General features: G+C 39.5%; 1 protein-coding gene across 1 annotated transcript; it reads right to left on the reverse strand.

The window, feature by feature from the left end:
• Positions 1 to 5,704: 5,704 nt before the first annotated feature.
• Positions 5,705 to 11,637, reverse strand: LOC140514212 (interleukin-8-like). Its single transcript, XM_072624326.1, has 4 exons — positions 11,485 to 11,637; positions 8,957 to 9,092; positions 7,338 to 7,421; positions 5,705 to 6,631 (listed from the first exon to the last, which is right to left on the reverse strand). The coding sequence occupies exons 1-4, from the start codon at positions 11,546 to 11,548 to the stop codon at positions 6,610 to 6,612; spliced, it is 306 nt and encodes a 101-aa protein (XP_072480427.1). The 5' UTR covers positions 11,549 to 11,637; the 3' UTR covers positions 5,705 to 6,609.
• Positions 11,638 to 27,846: the final 16,209 nt, after the last annotated feature.

Here is a 27,846-nt window from a genome sequence, read left to right on the forward strand (position 1 = left end):
CAAGGTCAGTCATACTATTGCTCAAATTCATGCCTTAATCCTAAGTTCAAAGGATTGCAATGATATGACTGAGCCAATGCCACATACTCATGGGTAGTTTGCCATTGTGAGCTTTGCAGAGACAGAGAGAAGTTATCAATCCCTAGGTGACCTTCAGTAGTGGTGGCTACATTTGCTTAGCCCCCTGCCTTGCTCAGTCTCAAAAACCTGGGACTATATAATAGCTTCCAATAGAAATTTGCTCTAGACTAAATGAGATTTCTGTTTTTGCTAAGAGACCCTCCCTCTTTTAGGTGGGGATATGGTGTGATTTAAGCCAGGTCTCTAGTAAATAAAGGACTGAACCTGGAATTAGGAAGACCTTAGTTCAAATACTGCCTCAGACACCTATTAACTAATGTGACCCAAGATAAGTAGCATGACCTCAGTTAGCCTCAGATTCTTTATCTTTTAAATGAGGGGGTTAGAATAAATGACCACTAAGATCCAAGAACCACATGTTAATACTCAATTTGAACTTGTCCAGACCAAGATCATGAGTTCTTTTCCACCCTGGGATCAAGGTCTGGGCATTCTCCAAGGCTTGGGCAATATATGCTAGTCTGAAGAAGCTATAATGAGAACCAGTCTATGCTTCCTACTACAACACACAAACCACATGTTCCTGAGCCCCTAAAGTCAATTATACCTCACTCTACCTAATTATTCTTCCTTACCTCCTGATTTGCAACTGAGGATAGAAATCCTTAGCTGCTTCCACTTATGTTTTAGAGGTGATTCTACCCTATTCTTCTGCATCTACTTATAAGTTCATAAAAGGCTCTTTAATTCTTTGAAATTTTCCCCATCTAAACTATGGTTGAGTCATCTTCAGACCAAAACCACCTCCAAGCAATTTTTTCATTTCCTTCTATAGTTGTGTGTGTTCGTCCTTCATTGCCGAAGAAGATCATGCCATCAGAGAAATGGTGATATGACTTGCACTTGACTTTTGTTTTGAGTGAGAGAGGGCTGTGCAGGTCACCAGCCTCACTTCTCCTCCAGAGCCATCTGAGTCCAGTGACCAGATATTGATCAGGATGACTGGAGATGACCCAGGATGAGGCAACTGGGGTTAAGTGACTTGCCCAAGGTCACACAGCTAGTGAGTGTCAAGTGTCCGAGGTGAGATTCCAACTCAGGTGCTCCTAACTCCTGCACTAGTGCTCTATCCACTGCATCACCTAGCTGCCCCTTCCATATATATATATTTCCTGAAATATATCTACCATTCATCTAAATCCTATCTTCAAACAACCACAGCCATGAGGAATAAATGAAGCCAGCAGACATTTAAAAGTAGAATTGCACCTTGACCAAGTTTGATTTTAAAGTTAGCCCTAGTCCCTAAATATTTTCAGTGGTGGATCCCTGGACATAACACAATCTTTTTTTTTCACCAAACTCAAAGGGAATATATATATATATATATATAATGATGGACCATTATTTGATGCTTTGTTTAAACAAAAGGAACTGTATCTTGAAGATAAATCCATATTGGTAGTAACTGTAGTTGGCCAATGATTATTTCCAGATCTGGAAAATAACTATGAAATTGTCCATTTCATCTATGACAAAGAGACTGTTCATGGTCATGGACTGCATAATAGATATCCATAGCAGACAATGTACTGCCCTCTGAATCTCTTGAGACCCCCAATCAACTCCCAGTTCCACTCTGAACTAATTCTAAGACTTGAGTAAATTCACGATTTCACTGGGTCTTAATTAACCCATCAGTAAATGAGTTTGACTGGATTCCTGAGGCTCCTTTCTGCTCTAATATTACACATCATGTTATCATTGTGATACTACAAATTGCAACCATCACAGGCTAAAATGGCAGGCAGTTTTAAAAATCTAAAAGACAAAGAAAATTGAATTTCTTTTTGCTCACTTAGGTTTTCAGATGGCTTCAGTAGCCCATGATTATCTATCTGGCTGCTACAGACCATCATGTTATAGCTATTCAAAAACAACAGTGAATTCACTTCAAGTGCTACAGATATATATTAAACAAAAGAGAATGTTTCTTTCCCATTCTCCATTACCCTTATGGGTGATAGTCCTTAGAAAGTGACCAGCTTTCCCCACCCACACTTGTTCAGGTAGGTATTACAGGAAGCAGCCCTGAGGAATTTGAATATCATTGCCCATTTGAACCCAGAGAAACTGGATGATACATGAGAAATAATTCATTCGAATCTGAGATGGTTTGTCAACATTCTAGACACCTGTGCATGCCTAGGCAAAAGCCACACCATCCAGGTGCCAGAGGGAAAAGGCATGTCAGGCTTTGGAGACACAAAGATTCAACTTAGTATCTCCTTCAGGTGACTGAGACTCAGTTGGAGATGGTAGAAGCAAAGTATTCCTGATCTCTCTATGGACCAAGGTCAGAAATTGGCACAAATTATAAAGCAAGGAAGGTACCAACTCCTGAGAGGGCCCCCTCATTTGTTACTGCCCAAAGACAAATGAATTCCCCACCAAGCCAGAGAAACTCTGGCATAGTCTCCTCAGAGACATAACTAGGATCAGGTGATGAGGGCTTTACCTCAGGGCCCTGGCAACAGCAGAGGGGACACACTCTTCATTCTCATTTCTCATGCCTCATCATACTCCAACGGTCTATGCAAGCCCCATTTCCTCAGCTTGCCATTTCTCTAGGATCCAGTCATCATGGTACTATTTCCAAGGGTCCACTTTGCCCCTCCCCATTCCCAGCTCTTAGTGGCACATAGATGGCAATCTACACTCCAGTCTTTGCTTTCTTTCATCCCTCTCTCTCCCTACTCTTTGTGTTCTGGGACAAAGAATTCCTAGTGTCCATTCTCCTTGCCATGGGGCCAGTGGCAAAAACTATTTTTTCTCTAACAGAACTTGAAACTGCACTAAGATTTTGGGGAGACACTGGATAGTCCTAAGGAGAATATATGTTACTAAAATCATAGGAATGCTTAGCTTCAAGAGGAAATTCTTCCTGGAATAAGGAGTTCCCTGTGCCAACGCAGATGCTGTTCTGCAGTTATGGTCTTAGAAAATTGCCTGGGGCAGTGACAAGTTAGGCTAGTTGCCCAGGGTGTCAGACTTATGGTATGTGCCAGGAGCATAACTTGAACCCAGGTTTTTCTTCCTCCTAGACCATCTCCCTATCTGTTATGCCAGGCTGCTTCACACTATGGAAGAAACACACAATGAATAATTCTGATCCCTATATTAATTGGCCTTGCCCTTAACTGCCACTTTGACAAGGAGTTCAGTTCTCTCTGTCTCTCTCTGTCTCTGTCTTTCTGTCTCTTTCTCTGTCTCCCTCTCTGTCTCTCTCTGTGTGTTTCTCTCTGTCTGTCTCTCTGTCTCTGTGTCTATCTGTCTGTTTCCATTTCTCTCTGTGTCTCTGTATGTCTCTCCATGTGTGTCTTCTCTTCTTTCTCTGCCTATCTGGCTCTCTCTCTGTCTGTCTGTCTCTCTGTGTGTCTCTGTCTCTGTGTCTGTCTCTGTGTCTGTCTATCTCTGCATTTGTCTTTCTGTCTCTCTGTCTGTCTCTGTCTCTCTGTCTCTTTCTCTGTCTCTCTCTGTGTGTTTCTCTCTGTCTGTCTCTCTGTCTCTGTGTCTGTCCATCTCTGTTTCCATTTCTCTGTGTCTCTGTCTGTCTCTCTGTGTGTCTCTGTCTCTGTGTCTGTCTATCTCTGCATTTGTCTTTCTGTCTCTCTGTCTCTGTCTCTGTCTGTCTCTCTGTCTGTCTGTCTCTGTCTCTGTCTGTCTCTGTCTGTCTCTATCTCTCTCTCTCTCTCTCTCTCTCTCTTCTCTCTCTCTCTCTCTCTCTCTCTCTCTCTCTCTCTCTCTCTCTCTCTCTCTCTCTCTCTCTCTCTCCTAGTTTTACTTACTGGCTCCTTTTCTCCTACTTCCTTGAAAGATTCCATCCTTTAAAAAAAGAAAATTGTCCTTGACTCTGCCATCCCCTTGAGTTCTCATTCTGTATTAATGAGCTTCTAGAAAAAAGCCTTCTACATTCTATGACTCCTCTCAGAGGCAGAGATTGAACTTAGAGAGTTCTAAAAGCATTTATAGGGAAGCTAGGTGGCACCATAGTGCACTGAGTGCCAGGCCTAGAGTCAGGAAGACTCCTCTTCCTGAATTTAAATCCAGCCTCAGACACTTACTAGCTGGGTGACCCTAGGCAAGTCGCTTCACCCCATTTGCCTCAGTTTCCTCTACTGTAGAAAGAGCTGGGGAAGGCAATAGCAAACCACTCCTGCATCTCTGCCAAAAAGACCCAAAAGGGGTCACAAAGGGTCAGACATGACTGAAAACCAACTCAACAAAAGCAATACTTGTAGTTCTCTAAGAAAGAAGACTATAGAAACTGATGATCATTGAAGCACATCTCAGCGACAGGAGTGTGAGAGCAATACTTTGGCTCATGGTGTCCTTGCCCTGGAGGCTGCAGATCACAGCTGACAAAGGAGTAGGGGAAAGACCCTGCCCCAGAGACAGGAACCTCAGTATCCAAGTGAGCTCATGGAAACTTCACCCTCTACCTCTTCCACTCTGGGTCACTCAGCTGTTTGTCTTGAGTCCTGAAACCAGGCACTAGAACTCAAGAGAGATTGGGATCACCAAGTGAGCCTCAAGCATATCTCAGAATGTCCAATTTCAACACCTTGGCTAGAACAGTACTAGACTGAGAGTCATGTCTCTGTTTGGAATAACTTTGGGCTTGTGTTCCCTTAGATTTCAAATAAAGCTATTTAACAAGATGGCCTCTCTCATTCCCTTCTAGCTCTGCCCCATCTTCAGATTCAGCAAGACCTTTAGCCAAGGGATCTTGGAGGCCATATAGCTTCATTTTACCAATGAAGAAATGGAAGCTGAGGGAGACTGTAATAATATTAATGGTATGGCTCACTTCAGAGCTCATGCTCTTTCCATTTCCCCCACTCCCCACTCCTTCATTCTACACGAGCTTCAGACAGCATGAACTTAGTTTCTCAAATGGTTATCATAAGAGAAGCTTCAGCTTGGCTTTTTTTTCCAACACAAAGGAAGAAATTAATCAAGAAAATGATTTTCTCCCCAAATGAATAGTCTATCATGATACTTTGTGCAACAATTTTTAGGGGTGTTTTGGAGGGGATAGTCAATCTATTGGCTTTAAGCCCTCCTTCAGATCTTTCTCCCAAGACAATTATCCTTTTGCTCTAGGAGATAACATTTTCTCACTCTCTTAGTGGGAAAAAATGGAATTTGTCACCTAATTAGGAATAATTATTAAAAGAAAAAAGGTTAATATGTTTTACATGATTCCACACATATAACTGATACCATATTGCTTGCCTTCTCAGTGTGTGGGAGAAAGGGAGACCATTTGGTACTCAAAAAAAAAAAAGAATATAAAAAGTAAACAAAAATAATTTTTTAATAAAATAAAACGGAATTATCAAATGATGCTTCCTCTCCTTGGGGACAGAGCTCCCAATAGTATGCAGGGAGTCCGCTCCCCCTCTCATAAACACCCCAACCAAACTGAGAAGCCTTTCATGCAACTGGGCCCAAATCTGATTTGTGGTAGTTACTCCTGGTGCAAAAATTAAATAAATTTAACTGTTGGGCTGTTTAAACCAAGAGTTATCATGGAAATTATGAGACAAAGAAGCAGATCTTTTTAAATCAAAATATGCAGTTTTTTATTGAAAGAAAACTTCCAGGAGATCTTAACAAACAAACTAGAATAAAGAAAATGTTTACAAAGTTGGTAAAAAGTTACATTTTTCATAAATATACTCATGGTCCTAAGCAGACTTCTAAATGACCAAAAATGTTAAGAAAACTTCTCTCAGACATAATGTCAAAGTTTTCTCAAGTTATGTTAAATAAATAAACCATGGTAGTGACAGAACACAACCATTTAAATAAACTCCTAACAAGGTTATAATACAGCATATAATATACCACCAAGAAGACTTCTGGGACTTTGGCCCAGTAAGACTTTGCATTTCATTTCTTATACCATTCTAGATTCTCAAACTGGGGCAGAAGCCCCTAAGCCAGGTTTCCAGTGATGCCATCCCTCCACAGACATTTCTGGAGGACAGAATCCTGTCCCTAACAGTGAAGGTAGGAGGAATATTGAGAATTCCTCAGGTCTTAAATGAAATACAACTTCATTGTCATTTTGTCCTCACTTCCTATCAGGGCAGTTTTTATCATCCAGCTGTAGATCTATACATCCTTTTAATAAATACATAAATAGTAAATATTTTAAATTAAATCATAGTTGAAAATAGTAACATTATGTTGTCTAACCCTGAAACAAAAAAACAGAAAGAACTTTGGCAATCTGATCCTCATAATGAGCGTGCCAGTGAGGTAGGAATGGGCAGGTATTCTTGAAGAGTTACAGAGGAGAAGAAATTGAGGCAGAGTGAATCAGTGGCAAAGTCAAGATCTAGCTTCCTTAATTCTCTGTTCCATCTTGTGTATTTTAAAGAGAAATGGATTTTTCTGACGCTTCATTGGCATCTTCATGGTGACATAAATTCAAGACAAAGAAGAAGTCTTCCCATTTTATTGTGGGTTCTTCTCAGCTCTGAAATGGAAAATATTTTAAGAGATTAAACAATGCTACAAAAAGGGAGGCTCTGAATATACATATTTTCAAGAACTTAATATCTTCTAAGATTGACTTTGCTCTTTCTTTCAAGTCTTTTTTTAAAAGACATCTTTTTAGTTTATTTAAAAGGAATAGCAAATTGTGCATAGTAGATTTGCAGTTGTGTGTGTAATCATCTTTTTAATATACTATGTTGTGAAAAAAATAATTTATGTCATTAGCTGTAGCAGTAGTAGTTGTAGCAGTAGTAGCTGCTGTTGTAGTAGTGGTAGCAGTATAATGAAAAGAACTTGGAGTCACTTAAGACCTGGATTCAAGTCCACTCTCTGACTCTTGGTAACCGGAAAATCTAGACAAGTAGCATAATCTCTTGGAGCCTCAGTTTCCTTGTCTGTAAATATCCATCTTAGCAGGCATTTTGATCTGAGTGATTTGTTATGGGGATCAAATTAAATAATGCACATAAAATGTTAATAAAACCTTAAAGAAAACTACATAAATGTCAGGTGTCGCTATCATGATTTTCTTTTATTGGAAGGGTAGATGCCAGAAATGGGAAAACAAAGTGAACTACTCTGGGGCAATGAGAAAGGAGTGGACAAATGCCATTCATCTAGTCTCATTTTTCTGATTGTTTCCCTCCTGATTTTGATTTCTCTGTGAGGAATAATGACATACTCACTTCTTCAAAAACACCTGGAGAATTTTCTGCACCCACTTCTCCTTAGGGTCCAGGCAGAGCTGTCTATTATCTTGAAGAGTGACGCTAAAAAGGAAAAAAATCATGATGAATAATGATCTACTCTGAAGGGTCTCTGATACCAAAATCAATGCAGTACTCCCCCAAGTCAGCCAGAAATGTAGACATTCAATCAGAACACTGAGATTCTCCCAAAACCATCTCATTAGAATAGCAGGAGCTGCATTCTTTCGTTCATGACATCAACCTCCAGGGAACTTTTTCCTTTGCCATGAAAGAATGATTAAGCACCAGAGAATTCAAAAAGTCCAGGGGAGAACATTCAGGAAGGCTACTACTCACATAACACAAATGATGACCTGCATCATTGAAGTCAACTGATGGTTCGTACTAAAATATTAAAATTTGAAGACTTTCTGCTCATCTTTAATTTATCTTTCACTCTTTAGAGCAGCAATGTGCCTAGTTCCTTGTTCCATCCTCTGTAATGTCTCAAAGAAATTATATGTAAAGGAGGGGAGAAACCTTCATAAGCTCTATAACTCAAAAACGTGGAAGTGTTTTTCAAAGTCATGATAAGCTTCTGCAACTTTTTTGGAGAGTGTCAAGCTAGGCTTCACACTAGAAATTAGGGAAGTAGGATGATGTGGAGTGAGAGCACTGGGCTTGGAGTTAGGAAGATCTGAGTTCTAATCTTCCCTTATCTGTCTAATGGGGATAATAAGAGCACCTACTTTGCAGGTTGTTGTGATAATCAAATGAGATGACATGTAAAACATTTTATGAAAGTTATGTAAATGTTGCCTATTGTTAATATTTAGTTGCTAATTGTTAATAACTAGTTATTGATGAATGTTAGGTAGTACAGTGGTTAGAGCACTGGACTTGGAGTTAGGAAGACATCTTCCTGAGTTTAAATCTGGCCTCAGTCATTTACTAGCTGTGTGACTCTAGGCAACTTAATCTTGTTTGCCTCAGTTTTCTCATCTGTAAAATGAGATGGAGAAGGAAGTGGTAAATCATTATAATATCTTTGCCAAGAAAAACCTCAAATAACCTCATAAAGAGTCAGATATGATTAGAAAGACTGAACAACAATTACTGAGGCTACTAATAATTAAACATTGGCAGCCTCATATAATCAGAGTTCATATAATTTTATGTAGGTTCTGTTCTCCTTCTGCTCTATCAAAATAAGTTCTAAAATAGAGTTCTTTTAAAAGAAGACTACAGACATGCCTCCCTGAGGACAAAATAGATTTATGAAAATCACAATTTACTTAAAAGATCAGAAATAGGGAAATTATTTGCTCTTTTAAAAGTTCACCATAGAAATTTATTAAATATCAAATTTCTAAGGCATGTGTTTAAAATACTTATATTGGTCCCCAAAGTAATCCAATTTCCATGAAATTTTTTATGAATGTACCCTTGGCCAGACTAGATTGAGAGAGATGATGGGAACACATTTAGGTGGGGTCTCTTGATTCCTTTGCAACTGCCATAATTCCTCCTTTCCCCTCTTCTCCTCCAACCCCCTCCAACAACCCCATCCCCAGTCTCCTAAATGAAACCATTGCTTCCTTTTTGAAAATACATACATGATTTCTGTGTTTGAGCAGTGTGGTCCGCTGTCAATCATTCTCAGTTCCTTAATGATCTTGGGATGGAAAGGTTTGGAGTGTGTTTTGATGCATAGACACCGGAGCTCTGACACTGCTTTAGGCACCACAGCAGCTGGGAAGGAATAAGGAAATGATAAGTATTAGTACTAATCAAAGAATCAGTTCCATCAATCCCAATTTGAAGAGTTTGCTGATCATGAAATTAATTGGTGATTTTTAAGAACTTGTTACACATCTTATCATTAGCATGAAAATTTCTCTAAATCTGAAAACTGATCTCTCATCAGTCTCAATTTGATTCTCTAAGAATGGTTTTCACTGGTTACTTTTTTTTTTTTTGTGAGGCAATCAGGGTTAAGTGACTTGCCCAGGGCCACATAGCTACCAAGTGTCAAATGTCTGAGTCCAGATTTGAACTCAGGTCTTCCTGACTCCAGGGCCAGTGCTCTATCGACTTCACCACCTAGCTGCCCCCACTGGCTATTTCTAATGGGATTTTATTACAGGTAAACCTTTGATATCTTTAAGCAAATGTTTGCCTGTTCACTTATCCTCACACTTCTCTCTATTTGGTATGAAATGCTTCCTTGTGATATCACAGAGCCATTCTACAGAAAACAGATAAGGTAGAAACAAGAGGACAAAATGGTGACTAGAAATGCCAGGTTTATGAAATGAATATTTTGAAAGTTTGACATTTTAGCCAATATTCCTAGTAATGCTACCAACAAAGAAGTGTCCAGTAAACATGTTACCAAAGCATCAAAGTTGCTAAGTGTTCAGGATTCCCAAGTTTTCTACAGATGTGTCTGAGAAACATAGATTAGGAACATTATCATGTGCACAAAAAGTAAGGTGGGCATTTGTCAAATTTGGGCCAATTCGACTGATGTCAATAAGCAGTCTGCAAAAATGAGTCTCCACATACAACGTAAGGAGAACTCATAATAGCGGAGACACAACCCATGCCAGCTCTAGAATGCAGAGGTATATGTGTGCTTCCATTCTCGGCAGGCATGTGCCGAAGTGCACATATTTGTAATTACATGGTTATAGCTAATATTGCGTAACAGCAAATATTGTGAATTAAAATTATATCTATATTATATAATTAGCACTTACATAGCTCTTTAAAGTTTGCGAAGTGCTTTATAGATATCACCTCGCTTCGTACTCGTAACAACCCTGTGAGAAAGGTGCTACTGTTATCTTCTCTTTACCAATGAGGGAACTGAAGCAAACAGAAGCTCCTGCCCACGGTCGTACTGCCAGTAAGTGTCTGGGAAGGGATTTGAACTTAGGTCTTCCTGACTCCAGATTCAGAGTGCTCTATCCAGTGCACCACCTAGTGACTCTTTCTACTGATTTATTTGCAAGATACGGTATTCACATTTTATTTGATGCACATATGTGTAACATGCAGACATGTATATATTTTTATGTGTGAATACATATACACAGATGTGCAGGCATATATTGTGTGTGCAAATGACGATAGATGTGTATTAACATGTATGTGTGTGCACATGTATGTATCTATGTGTGTATATAGATTTGTATAAATATGCGAATACATTTATGTATATTTGTATATATGTACATGTATGTGTGCATTTAGGACCTGAACAACAATAAGAAAAACATTGACATAACGCTATAAAGTTTGCATGCGTTATCCAATTGAAGTATCACAGTCACTCTGTCAGCTACATACAATTCTCCTCACGCTACACAAAGCAGGAAGCAAAAGTGGGGAAAAGATAAATACCTTCTCCATGATCTTACATCTTACAAGCATTAGAGGTAGGAATTACGGGAACTGCTCTCTCCAATCTCATTTGCATTTGCCAAATTCTATCCTCGCTAGGTGCTATGGCAAATAAAGCATCCAGTCTACAGTTGGGAAGACTCATCTTCACAAGTTCAAGCCCAGCCTCAGATACTTAGTAGCTGTGTCACCCTGGGCAAGTCACTTCTCTCTATTTGCCTATTTCCTCATCTATCAAAGAAGCTGGAGAAGAAAACCACTCCAGTATTTTTGCCAAGAAAACCCCAGATGGGGTCACGGAGAGTCAGACATAACCGAAAAATGCCTAAACCACAAATACTTGCTTTAGGATAAACTGGAATAGAAAGGCTAAGAAAGAAAGAAAGGAAGGAAGAAAGAAAGAGAAAGAGAGAGAGAGAGAGAGAGAGAGAGAGAGAGAGAGAGAGAAGGAAAGAAAGAAAGAAAGAAAGAAAGAAAGAAAGAAAGAAAGAAAGAAAGAAAGAAAGAAAGAAAGAAAGAAAGAAAAAAAGAAAGAAAGAAAGAAGGAAAGAAAAAGAAAGATAGAAAGGAAAGCAGGTCCAAAAGGAGTCCATTTTCTTTTGTGTCCATTGAAAAAAGATAGTTTTCTTTTTCCATTATTACAATTTGCTCTTCTGGAAATACATATTTCTAAGCAAGAACCACATTCAGAGTGCGGATTTCCTTAGTCTGAATGCTGAAAAAGAGATCTACTCACCTTCGTTCAGTGCTACAGAAATCAGGAAAAGGGTCAGGAGGGCGCCCAGCAGCTTGGGAGTCATGTTCACAGTTAGTTTGTGGTTTGCTTTGCTCTGGTTTACGATTGGCTCTCAGCTGGAGCTCTTGGTAGCTGTCCTGAGTCTGAGGCTTTCTGTTGGTTGCAGCATGCTAATGGCTCTTTTATACAGTTCTAATACTTCTTCATCATGGCATTATGTCAGAGGAAATTCCACAATCTGCAACCCTGCAGGCATATTGCAAGAAACTGAGTCATCCTACTCTAAGTAAAAACCCCGTTAGAGACTTTTCTCAAGATCATGCTTGTTTACATAATACATGACATGGCCCCATTATTAATAGATACATTTGCATAGTAAGAAAAGGCCTTTCAACTTGATTGTGTCTCTAAGGGTCTATTTCCACTTTTTCCCTTCTATTTATTCTACTTTATTACATTCCATAACAACTAGTTATGATGATGATGAGGATGATTGAAAGGATTAATTTATTTGGCCAAATGTTTTCTCCTATACATTCTCTTCCCTTCCCCACATATCCAATTAGTTTCCAAGTCTTTCATTTCTATCTCCATAGCAACTCTCCACTCTCTTCACTATACTATTCACCATTCTAGTTTGAACTTTAATCACTTCTTGACTACAGTACTGAATTAGCCTTTTTTCCCCCACCATGCTTTTCCTTTCCTACCTATAAAAAACCTTTGATTCAGTCTAGCAAATTGCCACCTTTTAAAATATTTTTTCAAGTATTTATATACTTGTATATACAGTATGCTGTATATACAAGTATACAGAGAGAGAGATACAAATATAGAGACAGAGAGAGACAAGGAGGGAGGGAAAGAGAAACTACACACACTGGACTGTCTGTAAGCTAAATTATCTTTGGTCATATCTCTATTAGATTATAAACTCCATTTGGGTAGATAAGGCATATCTTTGTGTTATTTATATAATATTGTTTATGCATGTTTCTATTAATGGTTGCCAAGTTGATTTCAACTGAATTGGAAACACCACACTGTATTTGGTTTCAGGAGAACTGAATCCAAGTTTCAGCTGTATTAGTTGCATGGTGTTGGGCAATTAATTTACCCCTTTGTCCCTTAGATCCTCATTGGTAGAACTAATGGTTTGGATTAAATGGATTCTAAGACTTTTTTCAGCTCTAGCGTTATAAAATTCTATAAATTTGCCTTTGGAGTTAGGAATCAACTAAAACGTTTAAGATTACAACCAATGTATTGACTAGTTAAAAAGCTAAAAATTAAAGATTTTTAATTTTTTGACTGGTTAAAATAAAGTTAATTCCAGCATCTACTTGAGGGATATATAGAATGAAAAGAATCCTAAACTCAAGAGTAAGAATGTAGTAGAGAGAATGCTGCACTCGGATTTATGAGAAATTCAGCCTTAAGTATTTAATAGCTGTATGACCCTGGAGAAGTCACTTAACCTTGTTTACCTCCATTTCCTCATCTGTAAAATGAGCTGGGGAGGGAAATCAGGGATTGAATCCTTCCCCTGAGACTAGTTCTGGGACGCTGGGAAAGCTCCCTAACCTCTCTGGGCTCCAGATTCTCCCTCATCTGTAAAATAGACGTAATAATAGAGATCTTTGTGAGGATTAAAGGACATCATGTATCCAAAGTGTTATGCAAACCTGAAAGCACTATCCATCAATCCACAAGCATTTACTAAGCGCCTTCTATGTGCTGGGTGCTAGGGATAAAAATGCAATAAATACAACAGTTCCCAAATGTAAGAAATTTGCATCTTAATAAGGGAAAGAAAAAGGGTGTGTAGACAGATATACACACTAATGCATATAGACAAACTAAAATGTGAATTATTTATAATTATTATTACTCTTCCCCCCATAATTTTCCACCTCTCACATACTGCCAACATTTTCTCGTACATGAAATGGAAGGGAGAAAACCAGGTTGAAGTGAAGACTGAGTCAGTCAACAAACATATTATGTGCTAAGCACTGGAGATACAAAGAAAGGCAAAAGACAGTCCCTGTTCTCCAGGAGTTCTCAGACTAACAGGGAATTCAATATGCAAACTAAGTACAAACAAGCTATATCCAGGATAAAAAGATAATGAAGGAAGTCACAGGAATTAAGGGCAGATCAAGAAAGACTTTTTGGAGAAGGTGAGATTTGGGCTGGGACTGGAAACAGTCAATGAGGGGGAGATAAACAGGGAGAGTGCTCCAGGCATTGGGAACAGCCAGTGTCCAACAGGAGAGGAATGACTTGTATGAGCCCAGTGTCACTGGGTCCTGGATTACCTAAGGGTGAGTGAGGTATAAGATGGGAAAGGGAGGAAGGGACCAGTTTGTGAAGGGCTTTCAATGCCAAAGATAGGATTTTATATTTGATCCTGAGGATGAGAGAGAGCCCCTAGAAATTACTGAGTGGGAGGAAGACACTAGGATAAAGGGGATGGTTTAACAACAAATACAAGGAAGTATATGAAAGCACTTTGAAAACTGTTAAAAACACAATGAAGGTATAAAATATAACTTGACTTTCTAGCTCTGATAGGAATCTCTTAAGAGGAATAATTCACCCAAAAGCACGACTGAGTTCTGTACAAAGCCCTTAGCAAATGGTAGTCAGTTTGTTCCATAAGGACCACGAGTAATGTTAGTTTACATTTTTCTAGGATGCTTTGACAATTACTATAAAAGTCCTTGGTTGGGGCATGCTTTCCCGACAATGCCTTTACTGACAAATACCTATCTACCAGGCCAGTTTATTCTTTAAATGATTTCCTATTTATTCATATGACAGATTCCCAACAAGTTGGATTGTTTCTGGCATTTCCCTTGCCTTGTGTGGAATTTCTGCTGGGACCTGAGGCTAGGTTTTGAAATAGATGGGTGAGCCACATTACAACATGTGCTTTCATTTCATGGGAATCCTGCTGCATCTGCTTGATGAGAGTTTACCCATACTTACCTTGTTTCAGCCCAATTTGGTCGCTGGTGGTGAATTCAGTTTGTCTTTTTGAGTTGAAATTTCAGCAGTCTGGCAAGCTTTTGAGTATGTAGAGGGATTCAATACACCAAGGGGAAAAAATGGAATAATTTTCTTCTAGTATAAGTACCATGAACATGAATGTACTTAGGCTTCTAAAAATTGGATATGAGGGCTGCTTGGTGAGAAAAGGAAACCTTTCCATCCCCAGGGAGGGCTGCAGCATAACCCCAAAGGAAAGTACAAGGAAACTCAATCCTGGTTTGGAAATCTTTTAAGAGGTATCTAGGTGATTCAATGAATAAAGCAATGGGTCTGGAATTAGGAAGACCTGCATTTAAATTCAGTCCCAGGGGCGGAGCCAAGATGGTGGAGTAGAAAGACGCACATACACATAGCTCTGAACCCACAACCCATAGAACGGCTACAGGGGAGTAACTCACAGCGAATTCTGCACCCAGAGGCCACGGAATATTGAAGCGAGGGAGATTTCTGTTCCGGAGGGACCTGCAAACCTCTCACGGGGGTTCCTTCGTGCTGCGGACTGGGCGCCGGGACTGGGAGCTGAGTGCAGCCCTGCCCCGGCCGCGGCACCCAGAGGAAAAGATCCGAGCGGGCTTCGGGGACGGGATCTCCAGTGGCCACGCGGGTCCCTCCACCCACAGAAGGACCTGCAAACCTCTCGCAAAAGGTCCGTCGCACTGCAGACACGGAGCCCAGCCCAGACCTTCTGCAGCCGCGGCCGGGGCACCAAGAGATACAGATCGGAGCAAGCTTCGGGGATGGGATCTCCCGCGGCCGCGCGGGACCCTCCGCCCACAGGTGACGGGGGTTGGTGAGAGAGTCTCTTTGGCGGGTCGAGAGGGGAGTGGGGTGCCCCCATGATTCGGGCCCCCCCAGGAGATAGAAGCTGAGAGGCGGCTGCAGACTGCGGCTCCCCAACCAAGTGGGAGCCTGAATCCATTGTGGAAGGCCTGTGCATAAACCCCCTGAGGGAACTGAGCCTGAGAGGTGGCCCTCCCCCGACCTGACCACCTGAACTTAATCTCACACTGAATAGCAGCCCTGCCCCCGCCAAAAGCCCTAAGGCTGGAAGCAGCATTTGAATCTCAGTCCCCAAATGCCGGCTGGGAGGATCAGGAGGCGAGGTGGGTGTGAGGAGAATATTCAGAGGTCAAGTCACTGGCTGGGAAAATGCCCAGAAAAGGGAAAAGAAATAAGACTATTGAAGGCTACTTTCTTGGAGAACAGGCATTTCCTCCCTTCCTTTCTGATGAGGAAGAACAAGGCTTACCATCAGGCAAAGACACAGAAATCAAGGATTCTGTGTCCCAGCCCACCCAATGGGCTCAGGCCATGGAAGAGCTCAAAAAGAATTTTGAAAATCAAGTTAGAGAAGTGGAGGAAAAACTGGGAAGAGAAATGAGAGAGATGCAAGAAAAGCATGAAAAGCAGATCAGCTCCCTGCTAAAGGAGACCCAAAAAAATGTTGAAGAAATTAACACCTTGAAAACTAGCCTAACTCAATTGGCAAAAGAGGTTCAAAAAGCCAATGAGGAGAAGAATGCTTTCAAAAGCAGAATTAGCCAAATGGAAAAGGAGATTCAAAAGCTCACTGAAGAAAATAGTTCTTTCAAAACTAGAATGGCACAGATGGAGGCTAAGGACTTTGTGAGAAAGCATGATATCACAATACAAAACCAAAAGAATGGAAAAATGGAAGATAATGTGAAATATCTCATTGGAAAAACAACTGACCTGGAAAATAGATTCAGGAGAGACAATTTAAAAATTTTGGGACTACCTGAAAGCCATGATCAAAAGAAGAGCCTAGACATCATCTTTCATGAAATTATCAAGGAAAACTGCCCTGAGATTCTAGAACCAGAGGGCAAAATAAATATTCAAGGAATCCACAGAACACTGCCTGAAAGAGATCCAAAAAGAGAAACTCCTAGGAACATTGTGGCCAAATTCCAGAGTTCCCTGGTCAAGGAGAAAATATTGCAAGCAGCTAGAAAGAAACAATTCAAGTATTGTGGAAATACAATCAGGATAACACAAGATCTAGCAGCCTCTACATTAAGGGATCGAAGGGCATGGAATAGGATATTCCAGAAGTCAAAGGAACTAGGACTAAAACCAAGAATCACCTACCCAGCAAAACTGAGTATAATACTTCAGGGGAAAAAATGGTCTTTCAATGAAATAGAGGATTTTCAAGCATTCTTGATGAAAAGACCAGAGCTGAAAAGAAAATTTGACTTTCAAACACAAGAATGAAGAGAAGCATGAAAAGGTGAACAGCAAAGAGAAGTCATAAGGGACTTACTAAAGTTGAACTGTTTACATTCCTACATAGAAAGACAATATTTGTAACTCTTGAAACATTTCAGTATCTGGGTACTGGGTGGGATTGCACACACACACATGCACACACACACACATACATAGAGACAGAGTGCACAGAGTGAATTGAAGAGGATGGGATCATATCTTAAAAAAAAAATGAAATCAAGCAGTGAGAGAGAAATATATTGGGAGGAGAAAGGGAGAAATTGAATGGGGCAAATTATCTCTCATGAAAGCAAGCAAAAGACTCATTAGTGGAGGGATAAAGAGGGGAGGTGAGAGAAAAACATGAAGTCTACTCTCATCACATTCCACTAAAGGAAAGAATAGAATGCACACTCATTTTGGTAGGAAAACCTATCTCACAATACAGGAAAATGGGGGACAAGGGGACAAGCAGGGTGGGGGGGATGATAGAAGGGAGAGCATGGGGAGGAAAGTGCAATTCAAGGTCGACACTCATGGGGAGGGATAGGATCAAAAGAGAATAGAAGTAATGGGGGACAGGATAGGATGGAGGGAAATATAGTTAGTCCTATACAACACAACTATTATGGAAGTCATTTGCAAAACTACACAGATTTGGCCTATATTGAATTGCTTGCCTTCCAAAGGGAAGGGGTGAAGAGGGAGGGAGATAAAGAAGGTGGAACTCAAAGTGTTAGGATCAACTGTAATGTTCTTACCACTAGGAAATAAGAAATACAGGTAAAGGGGTATAGAAAGCCATCTGGCCCTACAGGACAAAAGAGAAGACGGAGACAAGGGCAGGGAGGGATGATAGAAGAGAGAGCAGATTGGTCACAGGGGAAATTAGAATGCTTGGTGTTTGGGGGGGGAAGGGGATAAAAGGGGAGAAAATTTGTAACCCAAAATTTTGTGAAAATGAATGTTAAAAGTTAAATAAATAAATTTAATTATTAAAAAAAATAAAATAAACATAAATTCAGTCCCAGACATTTACTAGCTGGGTAACCCTGGGCAAGTCATTTCATCTTTGTCTGCCTCAGTTTCCTTAATTGTAAAATGATGCTAATAACACTACCTACCCCCAGGTTGGTTGTGAGAATTAAATAAGAGAATATTAATGAAGTGCTCAGAATATAATAGGTGCTTAATAAATGTTTGTCTCATTCCTTTTAATTTTCTTTCTGACATCTATCAGGTAGGGTACACACAATATCCTGAGAGGAAGTAGTAAACAATTAGCTAAGCAAGTTCAGTCTGGCACAGAATAAATACCTTAAAGTCTCATTGACTGGCTGACTGACTGACTGATACTTCTGAAAATTAGTACCTTGGGGCTTTTGAGAGATATCCAGTAAAGGCAAATTTCCTAAGGGAATTATATGCTAATTTATTTCAATATTACTTTAGTTCACTTGATATTATCAAGAGGTAAAAAGGCCAAAAGGCAAATCCATACTTGGTTCATTTGAATCACCAGTCAATCTGGTTTGGGGTCTAGTTTTATGATAAATCTGATTACTGGAAGCCAGTCAACTTAAAATTGATAAATTCAGGCTATGGAGAACCATGATCAAACAATCAGTCTCAACATCTGATTCCACAATAACTCTCTGGGAGCAGAGGCCTCAAACAAGACAAGTGAAGCTAACATTTTCAGGTAACAAAGTTGTCATTGAAAAGAAAAAAAAAGAAAGTCTTTTGGTTGCCTGAATTCAACCCGTCATTTATATAGGAGCTTCATTCTCAGAGTCCTTTACTCATCACCATCTACCATTGAGTTTGTTAAAGTCACTGGATTTCTGTTATTAATGACCTTGAGGAAAGGGCTACTTTCAGGTATTTGAAGGGCTGTCACTGGAAAGGGACTTGTTCTGTTTGGTTCCAGAGAACAGAACCAGGAGCAGTGGGTGAACATTTCAGAGAGAACAAGTTAGCCTTGGTATTGGGAAGACAAGGGAAAACAACAGCAACCAAAAAGCAAACTTTCCTAACAATTATAGTTCTCCCAAAGCAGAATAGATGAAGGAGTAGGATCTCCATCCTAGGAGGTCATCAAACCTAGCCTTGGGGAATCACACCCAGGGATATTGTAATGGAAGTTTCTTTTAGGGTATGGGTTGGTCCCTTCCAATTCTAAAATTTAGTAATTCATGATTCTCTCCTCTGCTGGACAGGTGCACAGCCAGAGAGGTTTCAGATTAATCCATTTCTCCTCCCTCCCCATCTTGACCTTACAAAAAGAGCTTTCAACCACTGCATCCACAAAGGTGCAAGCAGAAATGTCAACAAGAAAAGTTTCTTTTTTTGTCCTTTGCTCTTTATATGTTAAGGTGAATGGGGAATTACCAAAGCTGGTAACTACCTTTTATAGCAAAAGCAAATATTTGCTTCATAAGAACTTAGCTCATGGCTTCTGTGGTTTCTTTGCTGTAGATATTCTTGCCAATGATGAGAATTGGACCCACTCTATGCATTCTAGTAGATGGTTTGGGGAAATTTCTATGGAACTAAAAATAAATGATAATAAATCGCCACCCAGAATCATGCCCTAGAAAGGCTGATCACTTCTTTGTCCTCCCCATGACCTCCTTCCTATAAGTCTACCTCCAGGTCTTTCCCAAGTCATCATCTCTGCTTTGGCTTCACTTTCTGTTCTTCTTCTTTTTTCAAGTTATTTTCTATGCTCTTGTCCTACTTCTTTTTTTCCCACTTAATAGTATTTTTTCCAATTATATGTAAAGATTGTTTTCAAAATTCATTTGTGCAAGATTTTGAGTTCCAAATTTTCCTCCCTCATTTCTTTCCCCACCCAAGACAGCAAGCAATCTGATATAGGTTATACATGTACAATCATATTAAACATATTTCCACATTAGTCATGCTATAAAAGAAGAATCAGAACAAATGTGAAAACCATGAGAAAGAAAAAACAAAAAAGTAAAAATAGTATGCTTCCATTTGCATTCCGACTCCATGGTTCTTTCTTAGGATGTAGATAGCATTTTCCATCATGAGTCTTTTGCAATTGTCTTTAATCATTGTATCACTGAGAAAACCTAAGTCTGTCATAGTTGATCACTGCACAATGTTGCTGTTACTACATACAGTGTTCTCCTGGTTCTGCTCACTTCACTCAGCATCAGTTCATGTAAGTTTATCAAGGTTTTTCTGAAGTTCCCCTGCCTATCATTTCTTAAATTGTTTCTTTCTGGCTGCTTGCAATATTTTCTCCCTAACCTGGAATTTGACTACAATATTCCCAGGAGTCTTTCTTTTTGGATCTCTTTCAGGAGGTGATCAATGAATTCTTTCAATATTTCTTTTACTCTCTGGTTCTAGAATATCAGGGCAGTTTTCCTTGATAATTTCATGAAAGATGATGTCTAGGCTCTTTTTTTAATCACAGCTTTCAGATAGTCCCATAATTTTTAAACTGTCTCTCCTGGATCTATTTTCTAGATCAGTTGTTTTTCTAATGAGATATTTCACATTTTCTGCTATTTTTTCATTCCTTTGGTTTTGTTTTATAATTTCTTGATTTTTCATAGTTATTAACTTCCACCTTCTCCATTCAAATCTTTAAGGGATTTTTTCTTCAGTGAGCTTTTGGATCTCCTTTTCCATCTGGCCAATTCTGCTTTTTAGGGCATTCTTTTCCTCATTGGCTTTTTGAATCTCTTTTGACATTTGGGTTAGTCTATTTTTTAAAATGTTATTTTCTTCAGCATTTTTTGGGTCTCCTTTAGCAAGCAGTTGACTCATTTTTCATAATTTTCTTGCATCACTCTCATTTTTCTTCCCAATTTTTGCTCTATTTCTCTTACTTGATTTTCAAAATCCTTTTTGAGCTCTTCCATGGCCTGAGACCAATTCATATTTTTCTTAGAGGTTTTGGATGCAGGACCTTTGACTTTGTTTTCTTCTGTTTGCATGCTTTGATCTTCCTTGTCACCAAGGTAAGATTCTATAGTCGGATTCTTTTTCTGTTTTTTTGATCATTTCCCTAGACACTTACTTGACTATTGAGTTCTTTGTCAAGGTAGTTCTCTGCTTCCAGTGAGGGTGAGGGGTGCATTGTCAGCTGCTTGATCCCCTCACAATCTGTGGGCCTAGAGCTTCAGAAACAGTGGCTGCAGCTGCCCCTGCTGCTGCTGTGGCTGGTGGGTTCCTCTGTCCCCTCCTCCCTCAGTCACCCTAGGGCTGGGGCTGGAGTACTCCACTCTCCTGCATTGATCCCACAAGCTTTTCCCCCTGACTTTCCAATTTATTCTCAGCATTTTGGGATCATGAAGCCTGGAAACCACCACAGGTGTGAGAGATTCAGTCTTCCCAAGGCCTGCTCAGGTCCCCTCTGTTCCCTTGCAGCCCTCACTGTGCTGTGCTCTGCTCCCAGTATGGTGTAATAGATACTTCCCAGCAAACTTCCAGGCTGTCTAGGGCTGGATTTTTGCTTCACTCCATCATTTTGTGGGTTCTGCAGCTCCAGAATTTTAGAGTCATTTTTACAGCTATTTGACTGGGCTTGATGGGAGTACTCTAGACCCATCCTGTCTGTCACCCCTCCTGCCTATCATCTCTTATAGCACAATAGTATTTCATTACATTCATATACCATAATGTGTTCAGTCATTCCCCATTTGATGGGCATTCCCTCAATTTCCAATTCTTTACCACCACAAAAAGAGCTGCTACAAATACTTTTTATGATTTCTTTGGGATACAGAACTAGTGGTGGTATTGCTGGATCAAAGGGTATGCACAGCTGTATAGCCCTTTAGGCCTAGTTCCAAATTGCTCTCCATAATGGCTGGATGAGTTCACAACTCTACCAATAATGCACTAGTGTTCCAATTTTTCCACATCTTCTCCAACATTTATCATTTCCTTTTTCTGTCATATTAGCTAATCTGATAGATGTGAGGTGGCACCTCAGAATTGTTTTAACTTGTATTTCCCTAATCAATAGTGATTTAGAACATTTTTTCAGATGACTAAAGATAGCTTTAATTTCTTCATCTGAAAACTGCCTGTTCATATCCTTTGACCATTTATCAATTGGGAATGACTTGTATTCTTATAAATTTGGCCATTTACTTTCCTTCTAATCTTGGTTGCACTGGTTTTGTTTGTGTAAAAACTTTTTAATTTAATGTAATCAAAATTGTTCATTTTTTGCATTTCATAATGTTCTTTATCTCTTAGTGGGCCATAAGTTCTTCCCTTCTCAATAGTTCTGACAAATTAACTATTCCTTGTTCTCCTAATTTGCTTATGGTGTCATCCTTTCTTTATACTTTCTGTTCTTCTAATCTCAACTCCATGGTTAATGAATTCAACTTTACACTGTTCTCTACTCTTGAACCCATAGTCCTATCCTGTCCTATCCTCACTCATGAAATGTCATACCCTCAACACTGGATTACTCCCCCAGTTTGCCTCTTCTGTTCTTATTCTGCTCAACTGAGATGGAAGAAGCTACCCAATTATTCTGTTTTCATCCCTGGCAAATTTATATAATCTAATCTCCACCATGTTGCCACTACAGGAAGTCAATTCTATTATCTTTCCCTAATTGACCCTTTTTGACTTTTCCCATAGCAACGGGCCCCAAACTTCTCATCTCTCCTCAATTCTCCCACATCATTCCGTCTCCTTCCCTTTCAGCTGGGGAAATTTATAGAGAAAATAGGTCACTTTTCAGAATTTCCTCCTCACCCATTCTCTAAGTTTAAAACATTTCTTCATATCATCCATTCTCCATTACTTTGTTCTAGTCTCTGATAAGAAGGGAGTCTTTCTCTTCACCAAGGGCAGTCCCTTTATATGTACCCTATCCCCTCCCATCTTCTCTAACAAATTATTTCATCTATCATTCCTCCTCTCTCGAGTCTTTACTCTCTCTTTATCTACTAGTCCTTTGTCTTCAGCCTAAAAACATGTGAAGATGTCTCCAAGACTTAAAAAAAACATTCCCTTTACCTTATCTCCCTCTCCTCCCTTTTCCAGCCAAACTTTAGGAAAACCTTTTTTTATGGGTACCATCCTCCACTTTCTCTTCTCTCATTTTTTTCAATCTTTTGTTTCTGAATTCATCACACAATTGAAACTTCTCTCTCCAAAGTTACCAATGAACTCTTTTAATCACCAACTCTGGTAGTCATTCCTCAGTCCTCACCATTCTTAACATCTCTATGATATCTATCATATGACATGAATAATAATTAGTGTCATTATCTTCCTGGATATTCTCTCCTCTCTCCCATGGATTTCATCCTAGACATATATATAGAGTCCTATTCTCTCTCTTGAGTTCTTGTCCCTCTTCACCAATTACTTCTCAGACATTTTGAAACAGGAATCTCATAGAAATCCCAAACTCAACCTGTCCTCAGCAGATCTCATCAGCTTGCCCAAAATCATACATCTTTTTAATTTCCCTATTTCTTTTGAGAGTAATACCATCTTTCTAGTCATGCAGGCTCACAATCTAGGAATCATCCTGTCTTCCTTCTTCTCCCTCCTTACACATAGCCAAGTGGTTTTCAAGCCTTCTTAAGTCTACCTTCCCAATGTCTTTCACATCTGACCCCTTACCTCTGTTCACATAGTCATCAGTCTAGGTGAGGCTCTCATCACCTCTTATCTAGACAGTTGAAATAGCCTCCTGATTGTTCATTTCACTCCAGTTCATCTTTTGCAACAGCTACCAATGTTTTATTCCCAAAGTATAGCTCTAACCATGTCACTCCTCTGCTCAATAAACTCTAGCTTCTCTCTATTATTTATAGAAGCAAGTGGAAACTCTTCCATTTCCCACTTAAAGCCCTCACATACTGACCATAACCTTCCCTTCTAGCCTTTTCACAAATTGCTCCATCCATATAGTCTACAGTTTAACCAAACTGTCCCTATTGCTTTTCCTCCCCCAGCCCCCAAAGTTCGTTCTTCTATCTTTATGCCTTTGGATAGGTTGGTCCTCCATGCTTGAACTGCACTCTGTTCTCATCTATGCCTTCTAGCATCCTTATTTTCCTTCAGCTCTCAGCTTAGGAAGACTTCTGCATCAGATGACCAACAAGATGGAAAAGTAGATATCTTCTCCATTCCTCACAATCTCTCAAGCATTTCCAAGTTGACTTCACTCTCTGAAACACTATTATTGCTAATGAGGTAGGAAACTGATGAACCAACAGTAGAAAAGTCTAAGACTTAATCCCCAATATAACCATTTAACACACACACACACACACACACACACACACACACACACACACATCACACCAGACACCATGCCCTGACAGGGCTGCACAAAATAGCCCATAGCCTGATAACAGAAATCAATTCTGCCACCACCACCACTACCCTTGCATACAATACTGATGAACTTCTCTTGGCAAACAAATTTTGCCATGATCTTCCACAAGCCTTCGCAACTGACAGTATCAGAGGCATTGGTCAGATGGAGAAATGTTGTGCACAGAACACTGTTGTGTTCTTGGTGTTTCTCCAGGAGTTGTTATGTAGCAAACACCATATCATCTACTCCTCAGTCATTTCTAAAGTCCCACTGGCTCTCAGGTAGGTGACCATCTTCCAGGTGAAAGACCAACCTGTTAATGAGGACTCTGAGAAGAATCTTGCCTGCCATGACTAAGAGAGAAATTGTCCTGTGATTGTCATAAGATGACCTATTTATCTTTCCTTTACAGACATGGACAGTGGAGGTATCCTTGAACTTCTGGGGGATAACCTTCTCTTGCCATATAAATCAGATTTTAATCACCTTTTGTATGAACAGTAGATCCCCTATCTTGTTAATCTCAGCTGGAATAGAATAAACACATGAGAGAACCCTAATGGCATTCCAAGCCTCTTCTTGAGTTAAAAGTTTGATTAGAGAGGAAGTGACTTCAACCTGAGGTATACAATCAATGACTTCAGTATTGGTTGGTGACCATGTGTTGAGAACTTTATGGAATTATTCAGCCCACCTCTCTAGGATCATGTCTTTATCACTAATCAATGTGGCTCCATCAGCACTGAGTGGTTGAGATAGGTCTTTGGTGCATAAATAGCCTTCAGTGTATCATAAAAGCACTTTGGATTGTTACTATCAGTGTAAAACAGAATTTCATCTGCCTTCTTACTAAGCTAAGAATCCTGCATCTCTCTAAGCATTGCTTGCACTTTGCTTTTGATGGACTTAAATGCTGCCTTTTTAAAGGCCAAACTCTCTTATTGGTAAGCAGTTCTCTTTATTCATTCAGTAATTTCTGAATTTCCCTACCATTTTTATCAAACAAATCTTGATATTTGTCATTGTAATGGACCAGATGAGTAAATGCAGTACTACAGACCAAATCTCTGAAAGCTGTCTGCTCCCTGCTCCACTGCTGCCAAGCTTATGTTGCCTTCACTTTCCCCCTAAGTTAGCAACAAACTTTTCTTTCATAGAAAAGAGCTCTAGTCTGTTGATGTTTTGTCTCCTCATAGTCATCTTGCCTTGGGGACACCACTTTTCCTCAATGTGGATGTTTAGCTTGGAGAGGATAAGTCTGTGATCAGTCCAGCACTTGGTACCATATATTACTTTTGTCTACCTCTTCTTACAATGACACAGTCCACTAAATTCCAATGTTTGCTGCAAGGATGCATCCATGAAGTTTACTGTGTGAAGGTAAATGGAAAACAGTGTTGCTGATGAGGTCATGAGATGCACAACTCTTTCACAATAAAGTGGCCATTGATGCTGCTGTTTCTGACTCCACTGCTTCTAAAGACTCCATGATATACCTATACCTATTCTTTTGTTTACATAAAGTTTGTGCTTATTCTTTCTTTAAAGTCACCCAGAATGATAAGTTTGTCTTCTTTTGGCACATTGATGAGAAGGATCTCCAGGTCTTCATAAAAGTTTTCTTTGATCTCTTCAGGGTTCATCATAGTGGAAGCATACATCATGGTATATAATGCAGCAGTAGTGTGGTGATGATGGTGGTGTGGTGCTTTCCTGCAATTGACAATTGCAATATCATGAGTCTTCTGTTCACACTTTTTGGGAGGCATACAAGCTTGTTCATTAGATTAGTTTTGATTGCAATACTTATGCCAATTTCATGGTGTTCCTCATCACTGTAGTCACACCATAAAAATATGCATCCAGCTCCAACTTCAGTAAGTTGGCTTTTATTTGCCAACCTTGTTTCACTCAGGGCTGCTATTTGGATATAATACCTGCTGAGTTCTCTTGTAACAAGAACTGTTCATCTTTCAGGTCTACTGGACTTCTCATTGTCCATAAGGGTGCACACGTCTCATGTACTGATGGTGAGTGGAATCATCTTTGCAAAAGTTTTTATACTTCTTTTGTGTGTTTCAATCACAGGATAAAATTCCTGCTTGCCACGATGTGTAGATCAGTTCCAAATTATGTGAAGCAGACAACTTTTTCTATCCCCTTCCTCATACCATAAAGTGAGCAGGGCAGTCTTTAAAACACACACACACACACACACACACACACACACACACACACACATGTTCAGACACCTGGGGGTTGCCGATCCCACTGTTGTTTCCATTAAGAAGACAACTTTGTGGCCTTGGCCACCCATGTTCAGGATTGTGACAGTAGTTCCCAGTATATCTGTACTTGCTGCTTTCTCACCTGCCTATCACCACAGAACTTCAAAATAGGTAAAAATGGTATAGGTGATGTTTTTTGACTCATGCATAAACTAACATAAGGCAGAGTTGTCTGAAGCTGTCAGCCTTACTATCTCTTCCAGAGTCATCACAATCGAATGAAAATACAAAAGCCAAGGCAACTGGCAATGATTCAGGATGTTGTAGATGACCTTGACATGTTCAACGTCTGACCTAGCTCTTAGCGCAAGATAGTGCCTGCTTCTGTCTTCCTGGTCCTTTGGAAGAAATTGCTCACATCTGCCTGAACTGCCTGGGAAAGTCTTCACATGCTTAAGGTAGACACCCCTCACTCACTGACAGGTTTAAGGCCCATCAGTTGCCCTTGACGTGGTTTAGCCTGTTTGTTGGAATACTTTTACTGGGTTGTGGCTGCTGTGCATGTTACAGCTTCTTGGAGCCATAGATGAGAGTTGAGGAGCAAGTGGATACCCAAGGGGAAAAGCAGCCTTCAAAAGGATTTGACAAGCCCTTACACCAGAAGTGCTAGTCTTCCCTGAATACCCCGCATACCACAAATACAAAAGCACAAAAGAGGAGACATTCAAATTAGAAGGAAAATGGGGAAATTTGAAACCAAAAGAACCCATAGAAATGACAGACTAAGCCAAAAGGTAGTTATTTGAAAAGTCAATAGTGCAGAAAATAATTTCAACAAAATGAAAATTAAACCAGATAACATCATAGTAGAACCAGAATGGGAAAATTATATCAGACTTTGTTAACAGTACATGCTAACATGTGAACACAAGTACATTCAAGCAAAATGAAGAACAAAAAGGAAATAGAGAGATTCCTTCAAATATATGATACCCAAGCTAATATAAGACCAAACAGAGATCTGAAATAACAAAGGAAAATAAAACCAACTGTAAAGGAACAGCAAAAGGAAAAATTCCTTGTCCTGATTGATTCACAAGAGAATTCTATCAAACTTTTATAGAACAATTAGTACCTATAACACACAAATTACTATTAAAAATTGAGAAAGAGCTTAACCAGACCTGTTCCACAATACAAATATAGTGCTAATAAGTAAACCAGCAAATAATAAAGCATAGTAGAACAATAGATCAACATTATTAATGAATATAGATTCAAAATTATAAGTAAAATGCTATCAAACTACAAGACCTTATCTAAGTTATCATTCATTATGACCAAGTTGAATTCATACTAGAAATGTAAGAATGGTTAAACATTAAAACACAATTAGTAATTATATTAAATAGAAAAACATCCAAATCATATTTTACCTCAATCAACTGAGAAAAACCTTTAACAAACCATAACACTCACTTATGCTTAAAAAAAATCCTATGA

The sequence above is a fragment of the Notamacropus eugenii genome, chromosome 7 (genome assembly GCF_028372415.1).
Source record: "Notamacropus eugenii isolate mMacEug1 chromosome 7, mMacEug1.pri_v2, whole genome shotgun sequence".
Classification (NCBI taxonomy): domain Eukaryota; kingdom Metazoa; phylum Chordata; class Mammalia; order Diprotodontia; family Macropodidae; genus Notamacropus; species Notamacropus eugenii.

Coding starts and splice junctions, on each gene's coding strand:
- LOC140514212 (XM_072624326.1), bottom strand. CDS start 11,548: ATGACTCCCAAGCTGCTGGGCGCCCTCCTGACCCTTTTCCTGATTTCT. Junction 7,422..8,956: donor TGCTCAAACACAGAAATCAT/GTATGTATTTTC, acceptor TTTCCTTTTTAG/CGTCACTCTTCAAGATAATA. Junction 6,632..7,337: donor CTCCAGGTGTTTTTGAAGAA/GTGAGTATGTCA, acceptor TTTCCATTTCAG/AGCTGAGAAGAACCCACAAT.